At 41.1% G+C, this 23,016-nt stretch overlaps 1 protein-coding gene across 2 annotated transcripts in view; it reads right to left on the bottom strand.

Annotated features, from left to right (window-relative positions):
- Positions 1-23,016, bottom strand: part of PSMF1 (proteasome inhibitor subunit 1) — a 49,206-nt gene that overhangs the window by 18,164 nt on the left and 8,026 nt on the right. For both annotated transcript variants that reach the window (XM_055265302.2, XM_055265303.2), the window contains 3 exons: positions 19,485-19,637; positions 17,631-17,713; positions 9,833-10,018 (listed from right to left, as the gene is read on the bottom strand). In XM_055265302.2, the coding sequence (XP_055121277.2) occupies positions 9,833-10,018; positions 17,631-17,713; positions 19,485-19,637 (422 nt within the window). The remainder of the gene's footprint in view (positions 1-9,832; positions 10,019-17,630; positions 17,714-19,484; positions 19,638-23,016) is intronic.

Below are 23,016 nucleotides of genomic sequence, written 5' to 3'. Positions count from 1 at the left end.
TGAGCCCATTACTACAAGGAAAATAATGAATGCTATTTACTGCCAATGAGAAAATTCAAGTTTTCAAGCAAAAATTAGCAATGATATTGTATAATAAGATGTGTCAACTTTGAGCAGATCTGCATATCTCAGTGAATCAATATTTTCCAAATGACCAAAATACACGATCTTCTATAATAGCATTATACACGGGTAAAAGGTCCATTCAAACGGCATGATAGACCAGCGGATTTTAATGTAACAGATATATAAAAAGTTCACTGGTATGGATTCAGATTCCACACTACAACTAACCTTTACAAAAACTACTACTTGTCAAGTTAGTTTAACAGTAAAGGAGAATATCTAGAATTATTTGAAAAGGTTATTAAACTAGTCCTCTTTTTTTTCCAACAACTGATATGTGAAAGGCTTCAATGAAAACAACATATCCCCTACAGACTGAATGCAGAAGCAGAAATGAGAATCTAGTTGTCTTCCATTAAGCCAGACATTAAAGAGATTTGCAAAAATGTAAAAGAATGTTACTCTTCTCACTAAATTTTTTGTTTTGAAAAGATATTTTCAAAGGAATTTGTTATTTATATTAACACATAATGGGCTTATTTTTAAATCAATGAATAAATGTGTATTTTGAAAGTATCATTTGTAACTGCTAATGCAGTAAATATTGCTACATATAACCCATATAAGAGCTCTCTTGGGTCCTCAATTTTTGAGAGTGCTAGAGGGTTCCTGAGAATATAAAGTTTGAGGTCCTCCAGTGTAAGTAATATAACCCAAGGAAGTAAAAGAAAAAAAAACCTAACACACAGGGATGTTCATAGCTGTACTAATTACAAATTAGAAATGCTTGAAATACCCCATAGAAGTTACATAAACCATAGCATACTAGCAAAATGAAATATCAGATACTAAAAGAGTTATGTTTAGCATTTTAGTAAATGGATTATGAAATTTAAAAAGTGCAAAATGCAAACGATTTGGAACATTTAAAAATATGTAAAGATACAGATTGGTTGGGATTAAAAATGAATTCAGAATGAAATAAATAAGGCCTTTATATCTAAAGATTTATTTTTAGAGAAGCTGGTTAAGCACAGAAAAAATTGTTTTTTTCAAAACATGGAGCAGGATTTGGGACATACAGTCTCCTGACTATCAGAGGACAGATGAAGCAAAAGGAAATAGGTTAGACTTGTCCAACAAAAAGTTAGGCTGGATAAAAAAATCTTTTCCTTACAGATGGTTGTTTTCAGTAATTCTTTCCTAGACATCTCAGGAGTAGGAAAGACCTGCCCGCCTCCAATCTTCCACTACAATGGAATGTCCTCTCTAGCTATACTCCTAGCCTAGACGCACCCAGTATCACAGCAGACCCAGAATCTTTTGACAAGCTGCAGCCATACATCACTACACACTTAGGGAAACAAGTCTCTTTACGCTCTAGGGCAAACAATCCCAACTTTAGTTTGTATTTGGAAATTTCCAGGTGTGAGACAGGCAAAACAAGAGTGTTTAACGTGAGGGGTGAGACACCGAACTGTGTCCTACAGGAAGGAGCAGAGGCTGCTATTTCTGCTCAGAGCGCCAGCCAAGGGTGTTCAGTGATGGGATAATTAATACACTGCAGCAGCCAGAGAGGCCAGCTGCTGTGCTGCTTTTTGCCTCCTTCCTGCCCTGTGGCTTCACCCCGAAACTGGGCATTTCAGGGAGAAAGGAAAAGGTGGAAGTATGAGTGCGTGGTTGCTGAGCAACGTGGTGGTGATGGGAGCTGTAGTAAAGGAATCAGGGTCAACACAGCTATCTGAGTTCATGGACAAATGGGGCTGGCCAAGGAATAAGCAGGGAGTGGGGGCAGACGCAGGTGAGGTGATTACAGAGGGGAGATCTGATAGGCTGTCAATTTGCCAGAGGCTAAGAAAAAGCCTCCTAAACATTCTCCCTCCTCTTCCAACCATCTCTCCAGTTCAGTGCCTTGCTCTTGTGAAACAGGCCTGCCTCAGAAAGACTTAATTGTGGAGGAGAAAGGGGATGGGCTTCTCCATAATCAGTCTATACTACATTGAATTTGTACACACATTGCTTATGACATGAACTAACACTGACGGGTGCAGTGGGAAAAGCATAAGCTGCTGAGTTAGACCCACTTCGGGGTAAATCCCAGTGCTCACCCTCCCAGCGAGATAACGCTGAGGTAGCTACGCTACCTCCCTCAGCCACTGTCTCTTCCTCTGTAAAGTGGGGATGCCACTGATCTTCTTGTAGGGCTGTCCAGAAGATAAGCAACCAAAAATTAACACACTTGGTTCACACGCCAATGCATGGTGAACAGCCAAGAAAGGGAAATTACTTCTGTCCTCAACACAGGGTGATGATGATGATGATGACAACGGAAACAATGTCCATAATGGACCTGGGCCTGGGCCTAAATACAGTTGCCCAACACCCCCTCTGGGCTGACACTCTCACACCTAATCCTACATCAAATCTGTTTTGGGGGGAAGATGGTAGGTATTAAAAAAAAATAAAACAAGGTTCTCTTTTGAGAGACCCTCTACTCATTACACCTTCAAACTTGTTCTCATCTTTGCCAGCTACCTTAATGGGCATCCATTGAATATTTTTTTTCCAGTGGCCAGTTACTAGACCACTGAATATTTACTGAATGTCAACATGTGATATCCATCATCACATTCAATCCTACAAAACCTTTGAGACAGCTGTAATTATTCCCAAGGTGCAGATCAGAAAACTGAGGCTTCAAGAGGCTATATGTGCTGAGACAGGGAAAGGTGCAAGCTCAGGGTTTGAACCCAGTTGATCATTCTCCAAAGCCTGTGCTCCTAATTGCCATAAAATACTCTCCTTGACGTCAGGGGAGAGGTGGGGCAGGGAAGGAAGGGAACCAAGTCTTTCCTTCAGAGTGGTATGGAGGAGGGACAAGCTCGATCTTCTGCCTGATCCTCTCCAACCCACTAGGCTCTTTAGCCAAAGGCACTGTTGCCCACAGAATCCTTCAGTGGTTTCCAACTGTCCACAGGGAAATTCATGTACTTCACATCAGGGGCTTCCCAAAATCTGGCCCCATCCTCCATAGCTGCTATATGCTGGAATTCCAGACAAATTATTTTTGTCCAGCTAAAGTTCAGGGACAGCCCCATGTTTTTAGACCTTGATGCCTCTAACCTACTGTTTCCTCAGCCTGGAACAACCTTCTCCCTAAAAAAAAAAAAATCTGTTATGTAGTAATTCAGACATATGAAAAGGCAGAAAGAGAGTTTAAGAAATAATTCCCTTTCCGGTGAAGACACAGCTCAGGCAGCACTTCCAAGTAGCCTTTCCCAGGATACTCATGAAGTATCTCTGTGCTAACCTCTGTAACAGCAATTACCTCTCTAACTCACCTATTTCCCATGCCACAGGGGAAGTGCATGCCTCTGAAGTAGGGGCCCAGCCCTAGGATCCCTGAACCCACAGAGAAAAACATTTGCTGAATAGAGGACTCACCAAAAATGTACAATGCACAGGTCCAAGCAATGGGTGAAAACACAGAGCAAAAATATGCTCTTGAAAAAAGCCAGTAATCTTGGGATCAGACAAAAATAACTGAGTGGTGGTACTGTCAAAAGTGGGGTAACCTCCAGAGATAGAGGACCAGAGGTTTCTGCCAACCAAAACCAGGTTGGGACAGGACTTGCTGGACCTGCAGCAGTCCAGTGCTTGGCTGGTATCCTTCTCATTTTCTGGGCCTAGTAGAATATCTATGTTCCCCAAAGCCTCCTCAGACCAAAGACTCAGAGCCTTCACTTATTAAAGATTCACTGGACTGAGGCCCACATCCCTTCTTGGTAATTTTCTACCCTGATAAGGAGTATTGTATCCTTTCCCTTACCCTAAGTGGGGAAGCTTGACCTGGTCTCAGCAACCCACTTAATGACACCTGCCCGGCTCTGGCTCCACTGCCTGTCCTTCCAGGGCTCTGCACAGGACAGGCTTTCAGGCTAAGATGCCCTTTCTGCCCTACTCTCTGTCTGGCTAACATCTCCTCCTTATTCTTTAGGAGCCTGCTTAGTGGTCAGTCCCTTCCTTGGGGAAGCCTTCAGGTAAGGCTCAGATTCCTTTCCCTATGTGCTCCCACTCCATTGCTCATCCCTGACTAGATGATATGAGCTAGCAGGACAAAAGGCCTCACTGGCCTTTATGAAACACTCAGGGCTAGATCCACTGTCCCCCTACACAGAGCTGAATAAATACCATGGACTTAAGAATCTAAGTGGCTCTTCAGCATCTAAATTTTAAAAACCCTTTTATTGTTAAATAATTAAAGATTCACAGGGGCCCAGGAACAGGGGCTTATGCCTGTGATCCCAGCCCTTTGGGAGGCTGAGGTGGGCAGATCACTTGAGGGCAGGATTTTGAGACCAGCTTGGCCAACATGGTGAAACCTCGTCTCTACTAAAAATACAAAAATGAGCTGGGTGTGGTGGCAGGCATCTGTAATCCCAGCTACTCGGAAGGCTGGGGCAGAAGAGTAGCTTGAACCTGGGAGGCGGAGGCTGCAGTGAGCCGAGATCACACCACTGCACTCCACACTGGGTGACAGAGGGAGACTCTGTCTAAAAAAAAAAAAAAAAGATTCACAGGGGTTGGAAAAACAGTACAAGAGGTTCCAATATACTTCACTCAGTTTACTCTAATAGTTAAAACACCACAAAGATCTCTCTCATGCTACTCCCCTTAATAACCACACCTATAGCCCTGCCCTCATAACCCCTGGAAACCATTAATCTGTTTAGCACCTCTATAACTGTGTCATTTTAAAAATGTTATGTAAGTGGAATCACACAATATGTGACCTTTTGGGAATGGCTTCTTTCACTGAGCATAATGACTCTGATTAACCAAATTGCTGTGTTTCAACAGTTCATTCCTTTATACTGCCAAGTAGTATTCCACAGTATGGATATACCACGGTTCCTTTAACTATTCATCACCAGAGGAGGGACATCCAGATTATTTCCAGCTTTTGGCTATCACAAATAAAACTCTTCTGAACATCTGTGTACAGGTTTTTCTGTGGGCACAATTTTCATTTTTCTGAGATAAATGTTCAGGAGTGTGATTCCTGGATCTAACTATTAAGTACATGTTTAGTTTTTTAAGAAACTGCCAAATGATTTTCCAGAGTAGCTGTTACATTTGACATGCCCGCCAGTAGTGTACATGATCCAGTTTTTCTGCACTCTCTCTACAATTTAGTATCGTCACTATTTTTAATTTTGGCTATTCTAATAGGTGTGAAACACCCATTGTGGTTTCATTTGCATTTCACCTAGCTTAATGGCTAGCAATGCTGAGCATCTTTTCATTGCTTCTTTGCCATCTGTACATCCTTCTCAGTGTATTACCTCTTCATATCATTTTTCCATTTTTTCTTTTTTTGGGGGGGACAGAGTCTTGCTCTGTCACCCAAGCTGGAGAGCAGTGGCGCCATCTCGGCTCACTGCAACCTCCGCCTCCCGGGTTCAAGTGATCCTCCTGCCTCAGCCTCCTGAGTAGCTGGGACTACAGGCATGCACCACCACACCCGCCAATGTTTGTATTTTTGAAGAGACAAGGTTTTGCCATGTTGGCCAGGCTGATCTCGAATTCCTGGCTTCAGGTGATCCACTCACCTCAGCTTCCCAAAGTACTGGGATTACAGGCATAAGCCACCATGCCTGGCCTTCATTTTTCCATTTTCTAATTGGATAGTTTCTTAAGCTGTTGACTTTGAGAGTTCTTTATTTAGATATGAATCCTTTGTTGAATATGTGGTTTCCAAGCATTGCCTCCCAAACTGTAGGTTATGCTTCCATCCTCTTAACAGGGTCTTTCACAGAGCAAAAGTTTTAAATTTCAATGAAGTGCAATTTAGCATCTTTTTTTAATATCGTGCAGTGCATTTAGTGCTGTAGCTAAGAACTCTTCACCAAGCCCTAGATACTGAAGATTTCCTCTTGTGTTTTCTTCTAGGTGTGTTGTGGTATTGTATGTTACATTTAAATCGATCCAATTTGAGGTCATTTTTATATAAGGTTAAGGTCAAGGCTCATATTTTTGCTTGTGATTATCCAATTGCTCCAGCATCATCTATTGAAAGACATTCCTTCCTCCATTGACTTGTTTTTGCACCCTTGTCAAAAGTTGGCTGGTCTTATTTCTGTGTTCACTATTCTGTTCTACTTATCTATATGTCTGACCCTCTGCCAATTCCACCATCTTGATTACTTTAGCTATATAATTAGCCTTAATATTGGGTAGAATGATTTCTTCTACTTTATTCCTTTAAAAAATTGTTACAGCTATCTTAGATTCTTTGCCTTTCCATATAAATATTATCTGCTGTATCTTGCTATATCTGCAGAAATTCTTGTTGGGATTTTGATAGGAATTGCACTGAAATAGTATATCAATTTGTGGAGTATCTGACATTTTTACTATGCTGAGTCTTTAATCCATGAATATGTTATGTCTCTCCATTTATTTAGATCTTCTTTGATTTCTTTCACTAGCATTTTGTAGTTTTCAGTATAAAAGTCTTATATAAGTTTTGTTAGAATTATACCTGCTGGAGAGGATGTGGAGAAATCGGAACACTTTTACACTGTTGGTGGGACTGTAAACTAGTTCAACCATTGTGGAAGTCAGTGTGGCGATTCCTCAGGGATCTAGAACTAGAAATACCATTTGACCCAGCCATCCCATTACTGGGTATATACCCAAAGGACTATAAATCATGCCGCTATAAAGACACATGCACACATACGTTTACTGTGGCACTAGTCACAATAGCAAAGACTTGGAACCAACCCAAATGTCCAACAACGATAGACTGGATTAAGAAAATGTGGCACATATACACCATGGAATACTATGCAGCCATAAAAAATGATGAGTTCATGTCCTTTGTAGGGACATGGATGAAACTGGAAAACACCATTCTCAGTAAACTATCACAAGGACAAAAAACCAAACACCGCATGTTCTCACTCATAGGTGGGAATTGAACAATGAGAACACATGGACACAGGAAGGGGAACATCACACTCCGGGGACTGTTGTGGGGTGGGAGGAGGGGGGAGGGATAGCATTAGGAGACACACCTAATGCTAAATGACGAGTTAATGGGTGCAGCACACCAACATGGCACATGGATACATATGTAACAAACCTGCACATTGTGCACATGTACCCTAAAACTTAAAGTACAATAAAAAATAAAAAAAAAAGTAAATCCCAGACATATCATTCACCTTTAAATACTTCAATATATATCTCTAACAGATAAAGATTTCTTTTTTTAACATAAGCAGAATTATTTCACCTAACAAAATTGGCAGTAATTCATAATGCTATCTAATACCTGGTCCATGCTCAAATTTCCCCAAATGTTTAAAAAATAATTTTTTGAATTAGTTTGAATCAAGATCCAAACAAGGTCCAACACTGCATTTTAGTTGGTATGACTCTTTCCACAACAGCCTCCTTCTCCCTTTTCTCCCCATGTGATTAATTTATTTGTTGAAAAAACAAGGTCAATTTATCCTATACAATTTTTCCATATTCCAATTTTGGATGTTGTATCCTCATGTATCTGTTTGACTCATTCTTCTGTCCTTCATATTTTTAAACTGGGAGTTAGATCTAGATTGAGGTTGCTGTGAACTTACTATTGCATAATATTAGAAAACAGTATCTGGCTATCCCACTTTTAGCGTTAAGATTAATCAATGGGTTCAGATGCTACTCACCAGATCCACCTATTATAAAGTCCCCTATCAATCTTTACTTAATAGTTTTATCAACCATTGACAATTTGTGACCAGGTACATTATTTCAGCAGAAGTTGCAACATGGTGATTTTCTCATTCTCTCAGTTCTTCCAAGGCTAGGATTTTTACTTTCACAATTCTATATTCTAGGTCTATGATTCCCAATTAGGGAGGCATAGCCTCCAGGTGCCATAGTGCAAGCCCTGGGGTCATTTTTGCTTGTCATAGTAGTTGGAAGGCATTCTTGGCATTTACAGGCAGAGACCAGAGATGCTAGATGTTCTACAATTCATAGTAGAGTTTCACGAAATGAAGAATGACCTGCATCCCACACAATTTTCAAACGTCTTGTTAGATACTCATGGAGGTGTAAAGCCTAAATAAATTATCTGAATGTAAGGCCATTTTATATATGAACACAAAGTATTTTTTTTTCTACTACTTTAAAACAAGCACATTTTTCCAGGAATGTAACTATGGTATAACTGAAGAAACAATATTCAATATTTTGTTTGCAATTCTCCTAACAGCTGTTTACCATTTCAAAAAAGTCACGCTAGTAACAGCAACAGAGTTTTGTGGTATTTGAGTTGTTGACATAATACATCTGTATACAACAGCTTTTGTCACTGTTGAATTCAAGATAATTCCACATACAGGTGTAAACATCCATGCTCTCCAGTGTACTCAGGCACCTACACATGGAATACACATCATCATCTTATCAATTACTCTCTTTTTCTAATTTATGTTATAGTTAGGACTTTATACTGATTTCCTCTGAAATGTGCATGAAGTAAGTTAGAATACTTATGAATTCCATTTCAATATAGTAAGGGATATTTCACAGAATATTTGTTTTGAAATGGGCACTGGGTCTAATAAAGCTGAGAATTACTATTTACTCCAGGTCTAAAATTTTTTCCCAACTTGACTTCTGACCAGGGCTTATTCTTAAATCTTTCCACCCTGGAAAGGTGATTAGATCACATCTGTTTACATCACAGCCAGAGCACTGTGAAGGGAGTAAGGACACCTAGACTCCAGCCCTGGCTCTGCCTCTTTATTAGTGGCTGGTGAACTCAGGCAGGTCATCTTATCTCTATTCCCTTTGGTAAAATAAGATATATCAGACAAGCCATTTTCAACCTTTTCAACCACTTTTTCTTATTCTCCATTCTCTTCACAGGACTCAATATTTTTGGTAAAGATTTTGCCAAAGAGATATGCCAATCATTACTTGGAATAATTAAACTGATTTCCCATCTTTAGCTAACTAAAGGCATATAATTGCGAACCAGAATAAAATAACAATGGTAGTCTACATTTATTAAGTGCTTATTTATGTCCCTCACAGTGAACTCTGTCCCTTATCCCCACCAACAGTATGGTATCACAGTATGGGCTCCAAACTGAGAAGTGCTGTCTCAGCTAGAGACTAGGGTCCCCTGGTCCTTGTCTCCTCCCACTGAGTCAAAGTCTCCAGTCCTAATGCTGCCATCCTAATCTGCAAAAACCTTGGAATGTGACTCACTCACACCCCATGCTATTTTGGAAAACTTCTGAAGTTGATAGCGAGGTTGGGGGACTACAATGAAATGAAATGAAATGGGCAAGACACTGGGACTGCATCTCCTCTGGGCTAGTACCTCTGCATGTTTGCATTTTCTCAGAAAGACTGGCCCAGGGCCCTGTCTAGACAAAAAGCTCTGGAATGAATTAGCTGTGAATTACCTGGGCAGCAACCCTAGACTACCGCACATAAGCCCCAGAGGCACTGATCCTTGGACAGACGCAGGGGCTCTGTGTGGCCTCTAGAAAGAAGTCACGCAGGCTTAGATGTTGGGTAATTAGGGTGACTAGTAGCAGTTCAAGAACTCACTGTTCCACTTGACATTGATCATTTTGTTGAAAACACATACGGGCCAGGGATGGGGTCAAGTGGCAGGATGGGGATAGCTGGCTGGAATCCCTCTACAGAAGCATGGGCTTCCCGCTGGGCACTCTGTACTCACCAGGGAGGCTGCCGACTGGTGTGTGGGTGGTGTGGAGGAATCCGGAGTGGGTCCACCTCTCTGGCGGTAGCAGGGGGGAACTCCCGGTGGGGACTGCTTACATCAGCCTTCTCCCACTGCTCATGGATAGGTGTGATGATTCCAGACACAATACGAGACCGAAGCTCCTCACTGTTCTTGTAGGTCCTGCAGGAAGCAGACGAAGAGTCAACTGCTTGCAGTTGGCTAGGAACCCTGGAAGTGGTATTCTGGCTGCAACGATGGCGGCAGCGGCCCTGATAGCTCCTGGCGTTGCGCTTGACCTGTTTGTAAGTGGGGGAACAGGCCGCCTGCTGGACCTGGGTGAGGGGGGCAACAGCCCCACGCTGTCTCTGAGATTTGGGCCTGAACTTCTTAGGCATCTGAGTTGCCCCTCCTCGTTTACCACCCCATTAGAAAGAGATGAGGGTGTAGGGGCACAGGGCCTGGACTGGCTACTCCTCTGTCCTCACCAGCCTCACCCCTCCCTCAGCTTCATTGTGTGTTCATCACGTGTCATGGGAAGGGTCATGGAAGGCAAAGCCTCCATGGGGAGGATGAACCAGGTTCCTGGTCTAGGTAGGCAGAGCTCTGGGGGTTCAAGGTCCAGTTCTGTCACTAACTCAGGGGTCCTTGGAAGGCTGCCCCTACCACCTGTCCCATCCTGCCTGGGCCTCTTTTTCTCTGCCTGTGAGAGACAAGTGACGTGAGCCACAGCTGAGGGGTGGAGGCAGGCTGAGGTAACAAAGTGGGCAGGACTCCAGGCTTCCTAAAGCACTGGTATTTTAAAATGAACCACATCCTGGCCCATAAAGCAAAGCTCACAAATGTAAAATAACTGAAATCATACAAAGTATATTCTCCAACCATATGGAATCATAACAGAAGTCAAAACAAAAAGTTAACTCTCTAAATACATGAAAATCAAGCAACACTACTTCTAGAAAATCCTTGGATCAAAGTCACAAAAAAGAAATATATAGCATTGAATTAAAATGAAAATAAAAACATATGAAAATATGTGAGATATAATAACTAAAGGATTGCTGAGAAGAAACCTCATAGCACTAAATGCTTACATCAAAATAGAGGAAGGAATTCAAATCAATAACCAAAATTCTGACCTAAAGAATCTAGAAAAAGAAGAGCAAATTAACTCAAAGCAAGCAGAAGTAATAAAGGTAAGAACAGAAGTCAATAAAAAAGAAAAACAAGAGAGAAAATGAAACAAAAAGTCAGTTATTCAAAAAAAATGAATAAAACTGACCAACTTCTAGCGACACTGACAAATATAAAAAGAGAGGACACAAGTCACCAGTAACAAGAATGAAACAGGAGATATTACAATAGATCTGTAGCCACTGAAAGGATAAGAGAATACTAAGAACAACTTAATCCAACAACTCAGAATAGACCAATTCTTAAAAACCATAAACTACAACTCAGCCAAAATGAAATAGATAATCTGAATAGTTCCATTAAAGAAACTGAATTACACTTAACATTCTAAAAAAATAAAATAAAAAAACAAAAAACAAAAATCTCCAGGCTCAGATGATTTCAGGAAGAATTCTACCAAACATTTAAAGAAGAATTAACATCAAATTTGCAGTCACTTCTAGAAAATATATGAGGAGGGAATACTTTCCAATCCATTTCATGAGACCAGTATTACTCTGGTATCAAAACCAGGCAAAGACCATACCAAAAAAAAAAATATATATATATATATAGACTAATATCTCCTATGAACTTACACACAAAAAAAATCCTTAATATGAGCAAATTGAATTTAAAAATGTATAAAAAGAATTATATGTCATGACCAAGTATGATTTGTTCTAGGCATGCAAGACTAGTTAATAGCCACAAATCAATGTAATCTACCATATCAATAAGCTATGGAAGAAAAATCATATGAGCATATCAATTGATACAGAAAAAAGCTTTTGACAAAATCCAACATGATAAATCCATTCAAGATTAAAAACTCTCAACAAACTAAGAATAAAGGGGAACTTCTTTAACCTGATAAAGAACATTTACAAAAAACCTACCCCTAACAATATACTTTACTGTGAAAGACTGAATACTTTGCTCCTAAGATTGGGAACGAGGAAAGAATGTTCTTTCTCGTCACTCTTATTTAACATAATATTGGACATCCTGACCACTGCAATAAGGCAAGAAAAAGAAAAGGCATTCATATTAGCAAGTAAGGAATAAAACTGTCCCTATTTGCAAATGACATGATAGTCTACCCTGAAATTCCCAAGGAATCTACAAAAAAAAAAAAAAATCCGAAACACCTTGATTTCAGCAAGGTGACAGGATACAAATTCAACACAGGAAAATCAACTACATTTCTATATACTGACAATGAATATTTGAAAACCAAAACAAAGGACAGAATGCCATTTATAATCATCTCCCTTTCTGCTTTAAACAAGTAACAAGGTATGTACAGGATCTATATGTTGAAAATTACAAATGATACTGATGGAAATCAAATAAAACCTAAATATTAATAAATGGAGAGATAAATCATGTTCATAGCAAGAATGTCAATTTTCCCCAAACTAATCTATAGGTTTAATGCAACTCCTATCAAAATCCTAGCAAGGTTTTTCATAGATACACACAAGCTTACTCTAAAGTTTATATGAAAAGGTGCAGAGGCCAGGTACGGTGGCTCATGTCTGTAATCCCAGCACCTTGGGAGGCTAAGATGGGTGGATCATGAGGTCAGGAGATTGAGACCATCCTGGCTAACATGGTAAAACCCCATCTCTACTAAAAATACAAAAAATTAGCCAGGCATGGTGGCACGCGTCTGTAGTCCCAGCTACTCGGAAGGTTGAGGCAGGAGAATCACTTGAACCCAGGAGGCAGAGGTTGTAGTGAGCCAAGATCACACCATTGCACTCCAGCCTGAGCCTTTTTGAGACAGTGTGAGACTGTCTCAAAAAAAGAAAAAAAAGAAAAGGCACAGAACCTAGAATAGCTAAAACTATCTTGATGAAGAAAAAGTGGGAGGAATTATTCTACTCAATATTAAGGCCTACAGTAATCAATACTGGTAGAGTAATATTGACAGAGGAAAAGACATAGAGATCAATGGAAAAAACAAAGGATCCAGAGATAGATCCACAGATGTACAGGCAACTGATTTTTGACAAAGTTTCAAAAGTAATTCAATGAAGGAATAACAAATGATGTTGGGGCCACTGGACATTCACGGGTAAAATAAATGAACCTTGACCTAAATGAGAAAGTAAGCCATTGGACATCCATGGGTAAAAAAATGAGATGCTTGCCTGCCTAAGCTGGGTGTGGGGGTAAATTCAAGTCTTCTTTCCTTTTAATCAGATCAGAGGGAGGCCTCTGATCTCCCTAGGCATGTGTAGAATTCAGGCCTGATTAAAAAATCACCAGGTCCTGAAGGAGAAGTTCTCACACAATTTCTAGGCCTTGGCAGAATAACTGCCATTTTGGTTGTGGCAAAAGACAGCCTATCATCTCATCTGACACAGAAAGGGTACAGCAGAATGGAACACAATAGGTTTATATTTCTTAGCAAATTACAGTTTGCTCACTGAGGAGCACAAATTGCTAGAAGAGGCAAGACATGCCACAATGACCTAACAAAGAGGGCTACATGGAGGAAGCTATGGCTGAAAGGCATAGGAGGGAGATAGGGCCTCTGATCAGGAGGCAGTGCCATACCTCAGCTTTCACCGCCCATTTCCATGGAGATGATTCCTGGCGATCAGATTTTTTTCCCCTTTGTGTATTTTACTAAGAACTGGACTAAGCACTAAGCACTCTATGTGCTGACATCTCATTCCATTCTCAGAAAAACCCTGAGGTAGTACTATTGTGACCCGCATTTCACAGTAATCAAAAAACAAAACAAAACACAACACACATCCCCTCTCTCACGCACAAACCCCTCAAACAAATGTACTTAAAAAACAAATAGAGACAGGATCACAATTCTCTCTCAGTATTTCTGAAGAGACGGAATGCTCTAATGAGCATGAATGGCCAATATAATTCCTAGGTTCTTCCACAGGTTTTGTCGATTTCTCTCCCAATGGAAGTCCAGAGTGAAGAAGTCAAGAGACCACACTCCAAATGTCCCTCCCTTACCCACTAAGAGGGGCCAGGGTGTCAGGGTGTGTGCAACACCCAGAGGAGCAGCATTCTGCTGGCCAGGCCTGGCTCATTTCCCCCTTTCCTCCCTTTGTCTACGGTATGCAAAAAAGACCCAAGCCCTGCCCTCAAGGAGATCACAGGCAAGGAGGGAAGACCAACTCTAAGAAGGTAAATGTAAAATATCTACTGATTGATTAAATGCTTAAAAAATGATGTTTTGGATCCAGGGCAACACAGCAAAGACCTCATCTCTACAAAAAATAAAAGACTGGCTGGGCACGGTGGCACATGCCTGTAGACCCAATTATTTGGGAGGCTCAGGTGGGAAGGTCACTTGAGCCCAGTAGGTTGAGGCTGCTTGGCCTGTTTATAAGTGAGCTGATTGTGCCGCTGTACTCCAGCCTGCCTGGGCAACAGAGGGAAACCTGACTCCAAAAAAAATAGTAAAATGTTTTGAAGCTTTAAGCCTGGGGGCCAGAGGAAGCTTCTCTAAGGAACTGACGTTTAAATCGGTAACCAAAAGATAAACAGGAGTTGGCTACGTGAGGTCAGGGAGAGCACTTTAGGCAGAGGGAGGTCTGAAGAGGGCAGAAGAATGACACTGGCTGAAGCACAGGGACGCGGGGAAGGCTGTACAAGGTGAGATTGAAGGGGTGAATGCTAGGCTTTAAGGCCTCATCAAGGATTGTGTTCTTTATCCTAAGAGCAATGAGCATTCCCTAAAGACTTTTAACTGTGGTAAAATATGCATAAAATTTACCATCTTAACCATTTTTAAGTGTTCAGTAGTGTTAAGGACATTAACACTGTTGTGCAATCAGCTACCATCCATCTCCAGATCTCTTTTCATTTTGTAAAACAAACTCTGTACCCATTAATCACTAACTCCCCTTCCTATTCCCCTCTTGCCCCAGTATCTGGCAACCACCATCTACTTTCCGTCTCTACAAATTTGACTAATCTAGGTACCTTTAATAGAATCATACAGAATTTGTCCTTTTGTGAATGGCTTATTTCATTTAGTACAATGTCTTCAGGGTTCATCCATGTTGTAGCATGGGCCAGAATTTCCTCCCTTTTTAAAGCTGAATAATATTCTACTGTATTTACATACCACATTTTGTTCAATTCATCTGTCAATGGACAGCCAAGCTGCTTTCACCTTTTGGCTACTGTGAATAATGCTTCTATGAACATGGGTGTACAAATATCTTTTCAAGACCTACTTTCAATTCTTTTGGGTATATGCCCAGAAGTGGACATGCAGGATTATACGGTAATTTTTTGAAGAACTGTCATATTGTTTTCCATAGTGGCTGCACCATTTTACATTCCCAAGAGTGCACAAGGGTTCCAACTTCTCCACATCCTTGACAACGCTTGTTTATTTTCTGGTTATTTTGATAGTACCCATCCTAATGGGTGTGAAGTGGCATCACTGAAGGGTTTTAAGCCAGAGTTGTTAACTATGATCTGATCTATGTCTGAAAGATTGGTCCAACTGCTATGTGGGAAATACACTGGAGGGTGGCATGCAGGAGGGGAATATGTAAAAGACCTCCTCACACAGAAGCTGCGTGGAAGAGGGGAGGAGAAATAAGGAGTGGCCAGAATGTGGAGGCCAGTGGTTTGAAAGTCTGCGAGGACTGGAATAGGTTCAAAGAGGGTATTGCTGATTAGATGCTATTAAATGCAACAGGATTTCTGGGCAGTTCTGAGGTTCGGTTAAGGTTTCATAACTGTGCATTTATAGTGATGCCAAGCTCACTCTACAACTCTAAGGATGGCTGGGTTCGGTGGCTCACGCCCGTAATCCCAACACTTTGGGAGGATCACCTGAGCCGGTGGATCACTTGAGGTCAGGAGTTCAAGACCAGCCTGGCCAACAGCAAAACCCCGTTTCTATTAACGCAAAAATTGGCCAGGCGCAGTGGCTCACGCCTGTAATCCCAGCACTTTGGGAGGCCGAGGCGGGTGGATCACGAGGTCAGGAGATCGAGACCATCCTGGCTAACACGGTGAAACCCCGTCTCTACTAAAATACAAAAAAAAAAAAATTAGCCGGGCGTGGTGGTGGGCGCCTGTAGTCCCAGATACTCAGGAGGCTGAGGCAGGACAATGGCGTGAACCCAGGAGGCAGAGCTTGCAGTGAGCCGAGATTGCGCCACTGCACTCCAGCCTGGGTGACAGAGCGAGACTCCGTCTCAAAAAAACAAAAAACAAACAAACAAACAAAAAATGCAAAAATTAGCTGGGTGTGGTGGTGCACACCTGTAATCCCAGTTACTCGGGAAGCTGAGGCAGAAGAATTGCTTGAACAGTCACACTGTACTCCAGCCTGGGTGACAGAGCTAGACTCCATCTCAAAAAAATAAAATAAAACAAAAAATAAAACCCTGAGGTGGTCAATGAAGATGGGGGGAAAATCCCTATAATGGAATAAAGCAGACATAAATCAGCTTAACTATATAAAAAACAGATAATTTCATTATACTGATTTTAAAAACAAGCACTAATCTAAGTACCTTTGGAAGACACTACTCTGCCTACATCTTTTGTGGAACATAGTTAAAAGACAAAAATAAATAAATAAATAAATTTATTTCTGGAAATAAATCATTTGGAACTTTACTTAGTAGGTTTGTTCTTGGTAGGCACTGATGTAGCAGTTCAGAAAATACTTGTGTGTATTCTAGGATCAAGTAAATAAGTAAATACATTGATGCTGTTGGGAATCAGTGTTCTCACCACAGGAGAAGGGAGATGTAAGTATGGAATAAGAGAAAAAGAATCCTGTAGTGTTATATTAAAAACAGAGGTGGCAATTTAAACTGATAAGGAAAAATTTTCCTAGCTGTATCTGCTGAAAAGGTCTAGAATCATACTACTATATGATACCAACTATATGACACTCTAGAAAAGGCAAAACTATGGAGACAGTAAAAAGATCAGTGGTTGCCAGGAGTTAGGGAAAAGGGAGTAAAGAATAGGAGGAGCACAGATTTTTAGGGTAGTCAAACTATTCTGTATGATACTATAATGGCAGACACACACTCATCTATTTGTCAAAACCCACAGACTGCACAACAGCAAGCTTGAGCCCTAATAATGATGAATGAATCATTATGTATGGGATATTGACACAGGGAAGCTGTAAACTGTGGGTGTATGGGAGCAGGAGGTAATATGGGAACGCTCTGCACTTTCTGCTCAATTTTGCTTGTACCTAAAACAACCCTAAAGAAAATAATATATATATATATATATATATATATTTTTTTTTTAATAAGTTAGAGATTGGGGTTGGGGACCCAATGAGGCACACATCCTCCCAGGAGTCTGCTCTGACTGAATGAGCTATCCGGGCTCCATCTCTACTCTGCAGCCACCACAGCACTCGTGGACTCTTGATTGCATCATCTTGTTTCATGTGGCATTTCCTATGTGAGTCTCCTCTTCAAATACATAAAAAACAGAAAAGAAAATTAGGAAGTTGTGCCCGGAAATAAAAGGTTCTTCCATTCACCTTCCTTAATTTTCTGGACACATCCACCCTATTCCTTATATCTTGCCACTGGTTTTCTCTTCTTTTTCCCAGGGAAGAGACATCATTTAGAAGTACCTGTGGAAGTCACCCAGGCGTTCTGCATCGATATAATCATCCAAGTTCAGGGTCAAGTCTGCCACTTGCTGTGAGCCATATTCCTAGATGAGTGAAAACAGAAAGTGAGAGACTGGGACATTTCTGGCTAAGAGTGGGAGGGTGGAGGGAGAGTAACAAAATCTTCAACCTAAAGAAATATTCACATATGTCCACAGAGACATATATAAGGACTGTTTATATGAAACCCCTTCCTAAGGCTTCGAGACTTCTCTGATTTAGGAATATTGCCTTTCCAAGGCAGAGTTTAACACCTACTTCCCAGGCTCTTTTGCAAAAGGGCTCAGGCATGGTAATTGAGGTGTCGAAGTGATGCATCAACTTTGAGTTGGAGGTGAGCAACGTGGAGAGGCCAACCCAGCAAGGCGCAGACATCTTGCTAATGAGGGTAGCAGCAGAGGCCAGGGGGTCACCTCAGCAGCTTAAGAGAAGGGTACACCAGGGCAGACAGAATCAGCCAGTACCTAATACTGGGCAGTGGTTGTGGCAGCAGTGGTTTCCGGGGCATGATTTGGGACACTGCTTCTGGAAACCTAGCCTTAAACCTGTTTCAATGAGCTATCCTGGTTCTTTTTGTTTTGTTTTGTTTGTTTTGAGACAGAGGCTTACTCTATCGCCCAGGCTGGAGCTCAGTGGCGCAATCTCGGCTCACAGCAAACTCTGCCTCTTGGGTTCAAGGGATTCTCCTACCTCAGCCTCCCAAGTAGCTGGGATTACAGGCACCCACCACCATGCCCGGCTAAGTTTTAAAAATATTTTTAGTAGAGAAAGGCTTTCACCATATTGACCAGGCTGGTCTCAAACTCCTGACCTCAAGTAATCCACCTGCCTTAGCCTCCCAAAGTGTTGGGATTACAGGTGCGAGCCACTGCACCTGGGTGACCCTGGTTCTTTTAATAAACCCTTTTTGCTTAAACTAACCCAAGAGGTTTTTGTTGTTTGAAACCAAGAACCCTATCTGACACAAGATCTAAATGTTCATCAAAAGGGAAAGGAATAAAGAAATTATGGTGCTATGAGAAACTACATAATAGTTAAAACAAATAAGGTATATCTATATGTATTTCCATGTCAAGACCTCCAAAACATCGAGTGAAAAAAAAGCAAAGTGCAGTATAATACATACAGCAAGATACTTCTACATGGTCACACACAAACCTCTAAGACAAAAGTTAACAAAAAGAAAGTCACTGCCTTTGTGGCACTCACAGTCCTATGGCAGAATAAAAGCAAAGCACAAATAAGTACACAATTACAAGCTACAATGAGTGTCAGGCAGGAAAATAAAATGATGGCGTAAAGGACATAATTTAGATTTTTTTGGCAGTAGGAGTGGGTAGTCAGAACTGCACTTTTTGAGGAAGTCAAAAATGAAAGAGAATTGTTCAGGATGAAGGAATGGTGAAGGGCTGTATGAGTGGCAGACGGGGGAGGGGAAGAGCCTTCCAGCATAGGAAATGTGAAGTGGAAGGGCTCCAAGGCAGCAAACAATTCAATTTATTTAAGGAACTGAAGTAGCCCACTGGGGTTACCTAAGCTTTTTCCTTCTATCTTGTCACTGAATAGATTTACCTTATTTAACCATTCCCCTGTTGACAGAAAGCCCCTCCTTCTTAATTCCAGGTGGTGAATACCTTTGTGCACAAAGGTTTTCTATACTTAGGGTTCTCACCTTAAGATAAAGTTCCAGAAGTGGGATCACGGGGTAAGGGCTACATGAACACTGAAGCTCTGGATCCATACCATTAAATGGGTTTCAAAACAGCCATTCCTATCCCCATCTCATCAGCAGACTCACGTGTCTCAGACACTCACCAGCACATTGAGGATCATGCTGCTCTCCACGGTGATGGCTTTCACAAGGAGCTTTCTGGACCCATCCTTATACTCATACCGGAGGACATACAGCTCCTTATTGTTGTTCCACCCAGCTGGCAGCAGTTCTGACTTCTTATCATTGGGACCCGGCTGGGAAAACACCACAGTTGAGAGGAGAAAGATAATGACCTCAAAACACAGAACTATAAAGAACCTCACAAGATAAGCTAATCTTACCCGCCTCACTTCACAGATGAAGATGTGGAGGTCAAGAGAAATGACTTGCCCAAGATCCTACAGCGAGAGAGAAGTCTAGGGCCCAGTCTCTGGGCTTCTGTTCTACTGCACTTTCCCTCATATTGAGCTACCTTTCTGACACAGCACTGGAACCTGTCAAGAATCTGCAGTGTTGGTTTAATAATTATCTCTTCCCCATCCCTCTGCTAAGAATAAAACCAGTCATCTTGAGGAACGCTGCGAAGTTCTAAGTAGTGTTTTTCAAAGTTTGGACCTTAGGCTAACTACAATAGGATTACCAAGGTGTCAACTAAAAACACAGATCCAAATACACCCTGACTGCAGTGATGTGCAAAAATTATAATTTCATAATACACAAAATGTAGCATATGTACAAATAACAAAGAATTATAAAATGTCTCTACTACCAGCTTAAGAAATAGAACATCAGCAAAATACTGCTAAAGCCTTGGGTAGCATACTCCAATAAATGTTCCTCCTTCCCCTTCAAGGGTAATCACCACTCTTAAACAATTTCTTTACTTTTCCTTAGAGTTATATTACTATACATGCAAGCATAAAAATATATTGTTTCAAATGTTTTTGAATTTTAAATAAATAGCATCACTTCTGTCATTTGCCTTTTTTATTCGATATTGTTTTTGGAAATGTATCCATGTCAATGCATTTAACTATAGCTGATTCACATTCACAGCTACACAGCATTCCGTATGACTATGCTGCAATTTATACATCTACTTGTTGATGGTGATTTGGAGTATTTCCAGCTTATTTGTTTTGCTATTATAAATAATGCTGCTATGAACATTCTTGTACACATCTGGTACACATGTGGATAAATTTCTATACAGTATGCATGGAGAAAAAGCTTTTAATTTATAAGATAAAGTCAAGTTGTTTTCTAAAGTGTTACTGATTTATACTCCCACTAGCAATGTATGAAAGCTCCTGTTGCTCCGTGTGGTTGGCAACATTGCTATTGTTGCTTGCCAATCTAGTAGGGGTAAAATGCTTGCCATTTTCATGCTTGTCAGCCTGGTGGGTGTAAAATACATCTTTTATTGTGAGTTGTGATGTCTTCCTCTTTTCTTTTTAAAAAATCCTAAGACTTTCCATACTAAAATTTGAGAAATAGTGCTCAAATTATTTCTACGGGAAAAATAATATAGTGATTTCTAGGTGGGGAAGATTTCTTAAACAAGATCCATAAAAGAAAAAAAATGCTGCCTTTGACATCGTTCATAATTGAAAGCTTCTGGTCAACAGAGACAGTACTAAGTTAATAAGCAGCCACAGGCTAGGAAGATACATTTGCCATGGCTGCAAAGGAAAGAAATTAATAACTTCTACATAAAGGGAATGCTTGGAAAATGAACAACAACAATTGGGAACTCCAAAAAGTGGCAAAAGATATGAACAAGAAAAAGAGCGGCTAATAGTGTCTATAGAGTTATTCAATTTTACTAGCAATCAGAGAAGCAGAACTGAAATAATGAGACACTAAGTTATACGATTCGGGCTGTTATTACCCAGTTTTCTATTTTTTGCCAGATGTCTGTGTAGGTGTGGGAATGGGAACCTCCAGTCCCTGCTGGTGGGCATTTACACTCGTACAGCCCCTTTGGGGAGCAATCTGGCAGTTTTTAGTGCAGTTAGGTGAGCCAATATCCTATGATCCAAAATCCCTGCTCCCGGAAGAAACCCTGTGCACAGGGTACACAACAAAGGATCTTCATTATAGTCTTGGCTAAGGTAGCAAAAGCGGAGATAAAATGCAAAATATGCTTACAGTGGAATACTATATAGCAGTCAGAAGGAACAAACCAGATCTAATGATAATATTATATATAAAAGAAAAAATATGATTTAAAGAAAAGTTCCCTAAAAAATGAGGTTTACACTCCAGTACCACTTATGTAAAAATTTTAAAAAGCACAAAAAAATGTTATAATCTTTTTTCATGGATGTATATTTATATTGCTCACCATGGGGTAGGTGGACTGGGAAGATCTGTAGACATGAGAAGACAGCGGGAGGGAGTGGGACCAGAGATGAAGAAAATGGAAAAGACAAAGGTCCAGCAAAGCAAAACTTCACACACCAAGGACAAGCGGAGACCACACATTGAGAAATGCTGGCATCTCCTCTTTGGTCACCCCTGGTGCTCAGAAATCCTCTGGGGAAAGAGATCCCAAATAAAATTCAGGATGTCGCAACTGTCATGGTTTAAAACCTCGCTGGATGCCAATGAAATTCACAGGCCTGAAGCACAGAAATGAGAATGAGGAAAAACAAAAGTGAAACTAATCAAACCATTCTTCTGAGAAAGAGAAACTATCCCCTCACCCCAAACTGGGTAAATTTCCCGAATATGTTTAGTGTTTAGTGTTGTGGATTTGTTTACTTTGGAAGCCAGGAATTTGATGACATCCTCATCTTTGCTCTGTCAAAGGCCTTTAAGTGTATATTATATCCTCCATGTACAGCATTCAATCCACCAGAGTTCTCTCTTGGAATATAAACAATTTGGTCTGCTCACCGCCCCATCACCTTTGGCTTCCAGAGTTACAGAAAATCCCTCAAGTCAGGTGAAACTGATGTCTCTAACTGCAGTACAACTGATGTTCCCCAGTAAACAGAGGACAGACCCTGGTGATATCAGGCCAAACATGGCATGCAACTGTCCTGTAAACCCTGACATCAAATATCAAGAGTTCCAGAAAGCCACAGTTGGAAAGTAGTCTAAGTACACAGTCACGTGGTTAACTTCCTCTGATGAAAAATCAAAGGCCTGAGGCTGAGCGCAGTGGCTCATGCCTGTAATCCCAGCCCTTTGGGAGGCAGAGGCAGGCAGATCACTTGAAGTCAGGAGTTCGAGACCAGCCTGGCCAACATGGTGAAACCCTGTCTCTACTAAAAACACACAAAAAATTAGCCAGGCGTGGTGGTGGGGACCTGTAATCCCAGCTACTGGGGAGGCTGGGGAAGGAGAATTGCCTGAACCCAGGAGGCAGAGGTTGCAGTGAGCCAAGATCGCACCACTGCACTCTAGCCTGAGTGACACAGTGAGACATCTTCGAAAAAAAAAAAAAAAAGAAAAAGAAAAAGAAAAGAAAACTCTAAGGCCTGAGGGGATCAGAGAGCTGCCCAAGGTCTCAGCAAGTCAGGTGTAGGGCTGTGCTTGGAATTCAGAGCTCCTGATTGCCCAGGCTATGGCTAGAGAAGGTTTTTCTCAGCCAGGTCCACAAGACTGGCCCTAAGAGAATAAAGA

The sequence above is a fragment of the Symphalangus syndactylus genome, chromosome 24, assembly GCF_028878055.3.
Source record: "Symphalangus syndactylus isolate Jambi chromosome 24, NHGRI_mSymSyn1-v2.1_pri, whole genome shotgun sequence".
Classification (NCBI taxonomy): domain Eukaryota; kingdom Metazoa; phylum Chordata; class Mammalia; order Primates; family Hylobatidae; genus Symphalangus; species Symphalangus syndactylus.
The sequence above is the reverse complement of the archived record's forward strand: the minus strand, read 5'-3'. Positions and strand labels throughout refer to the sequence as shown.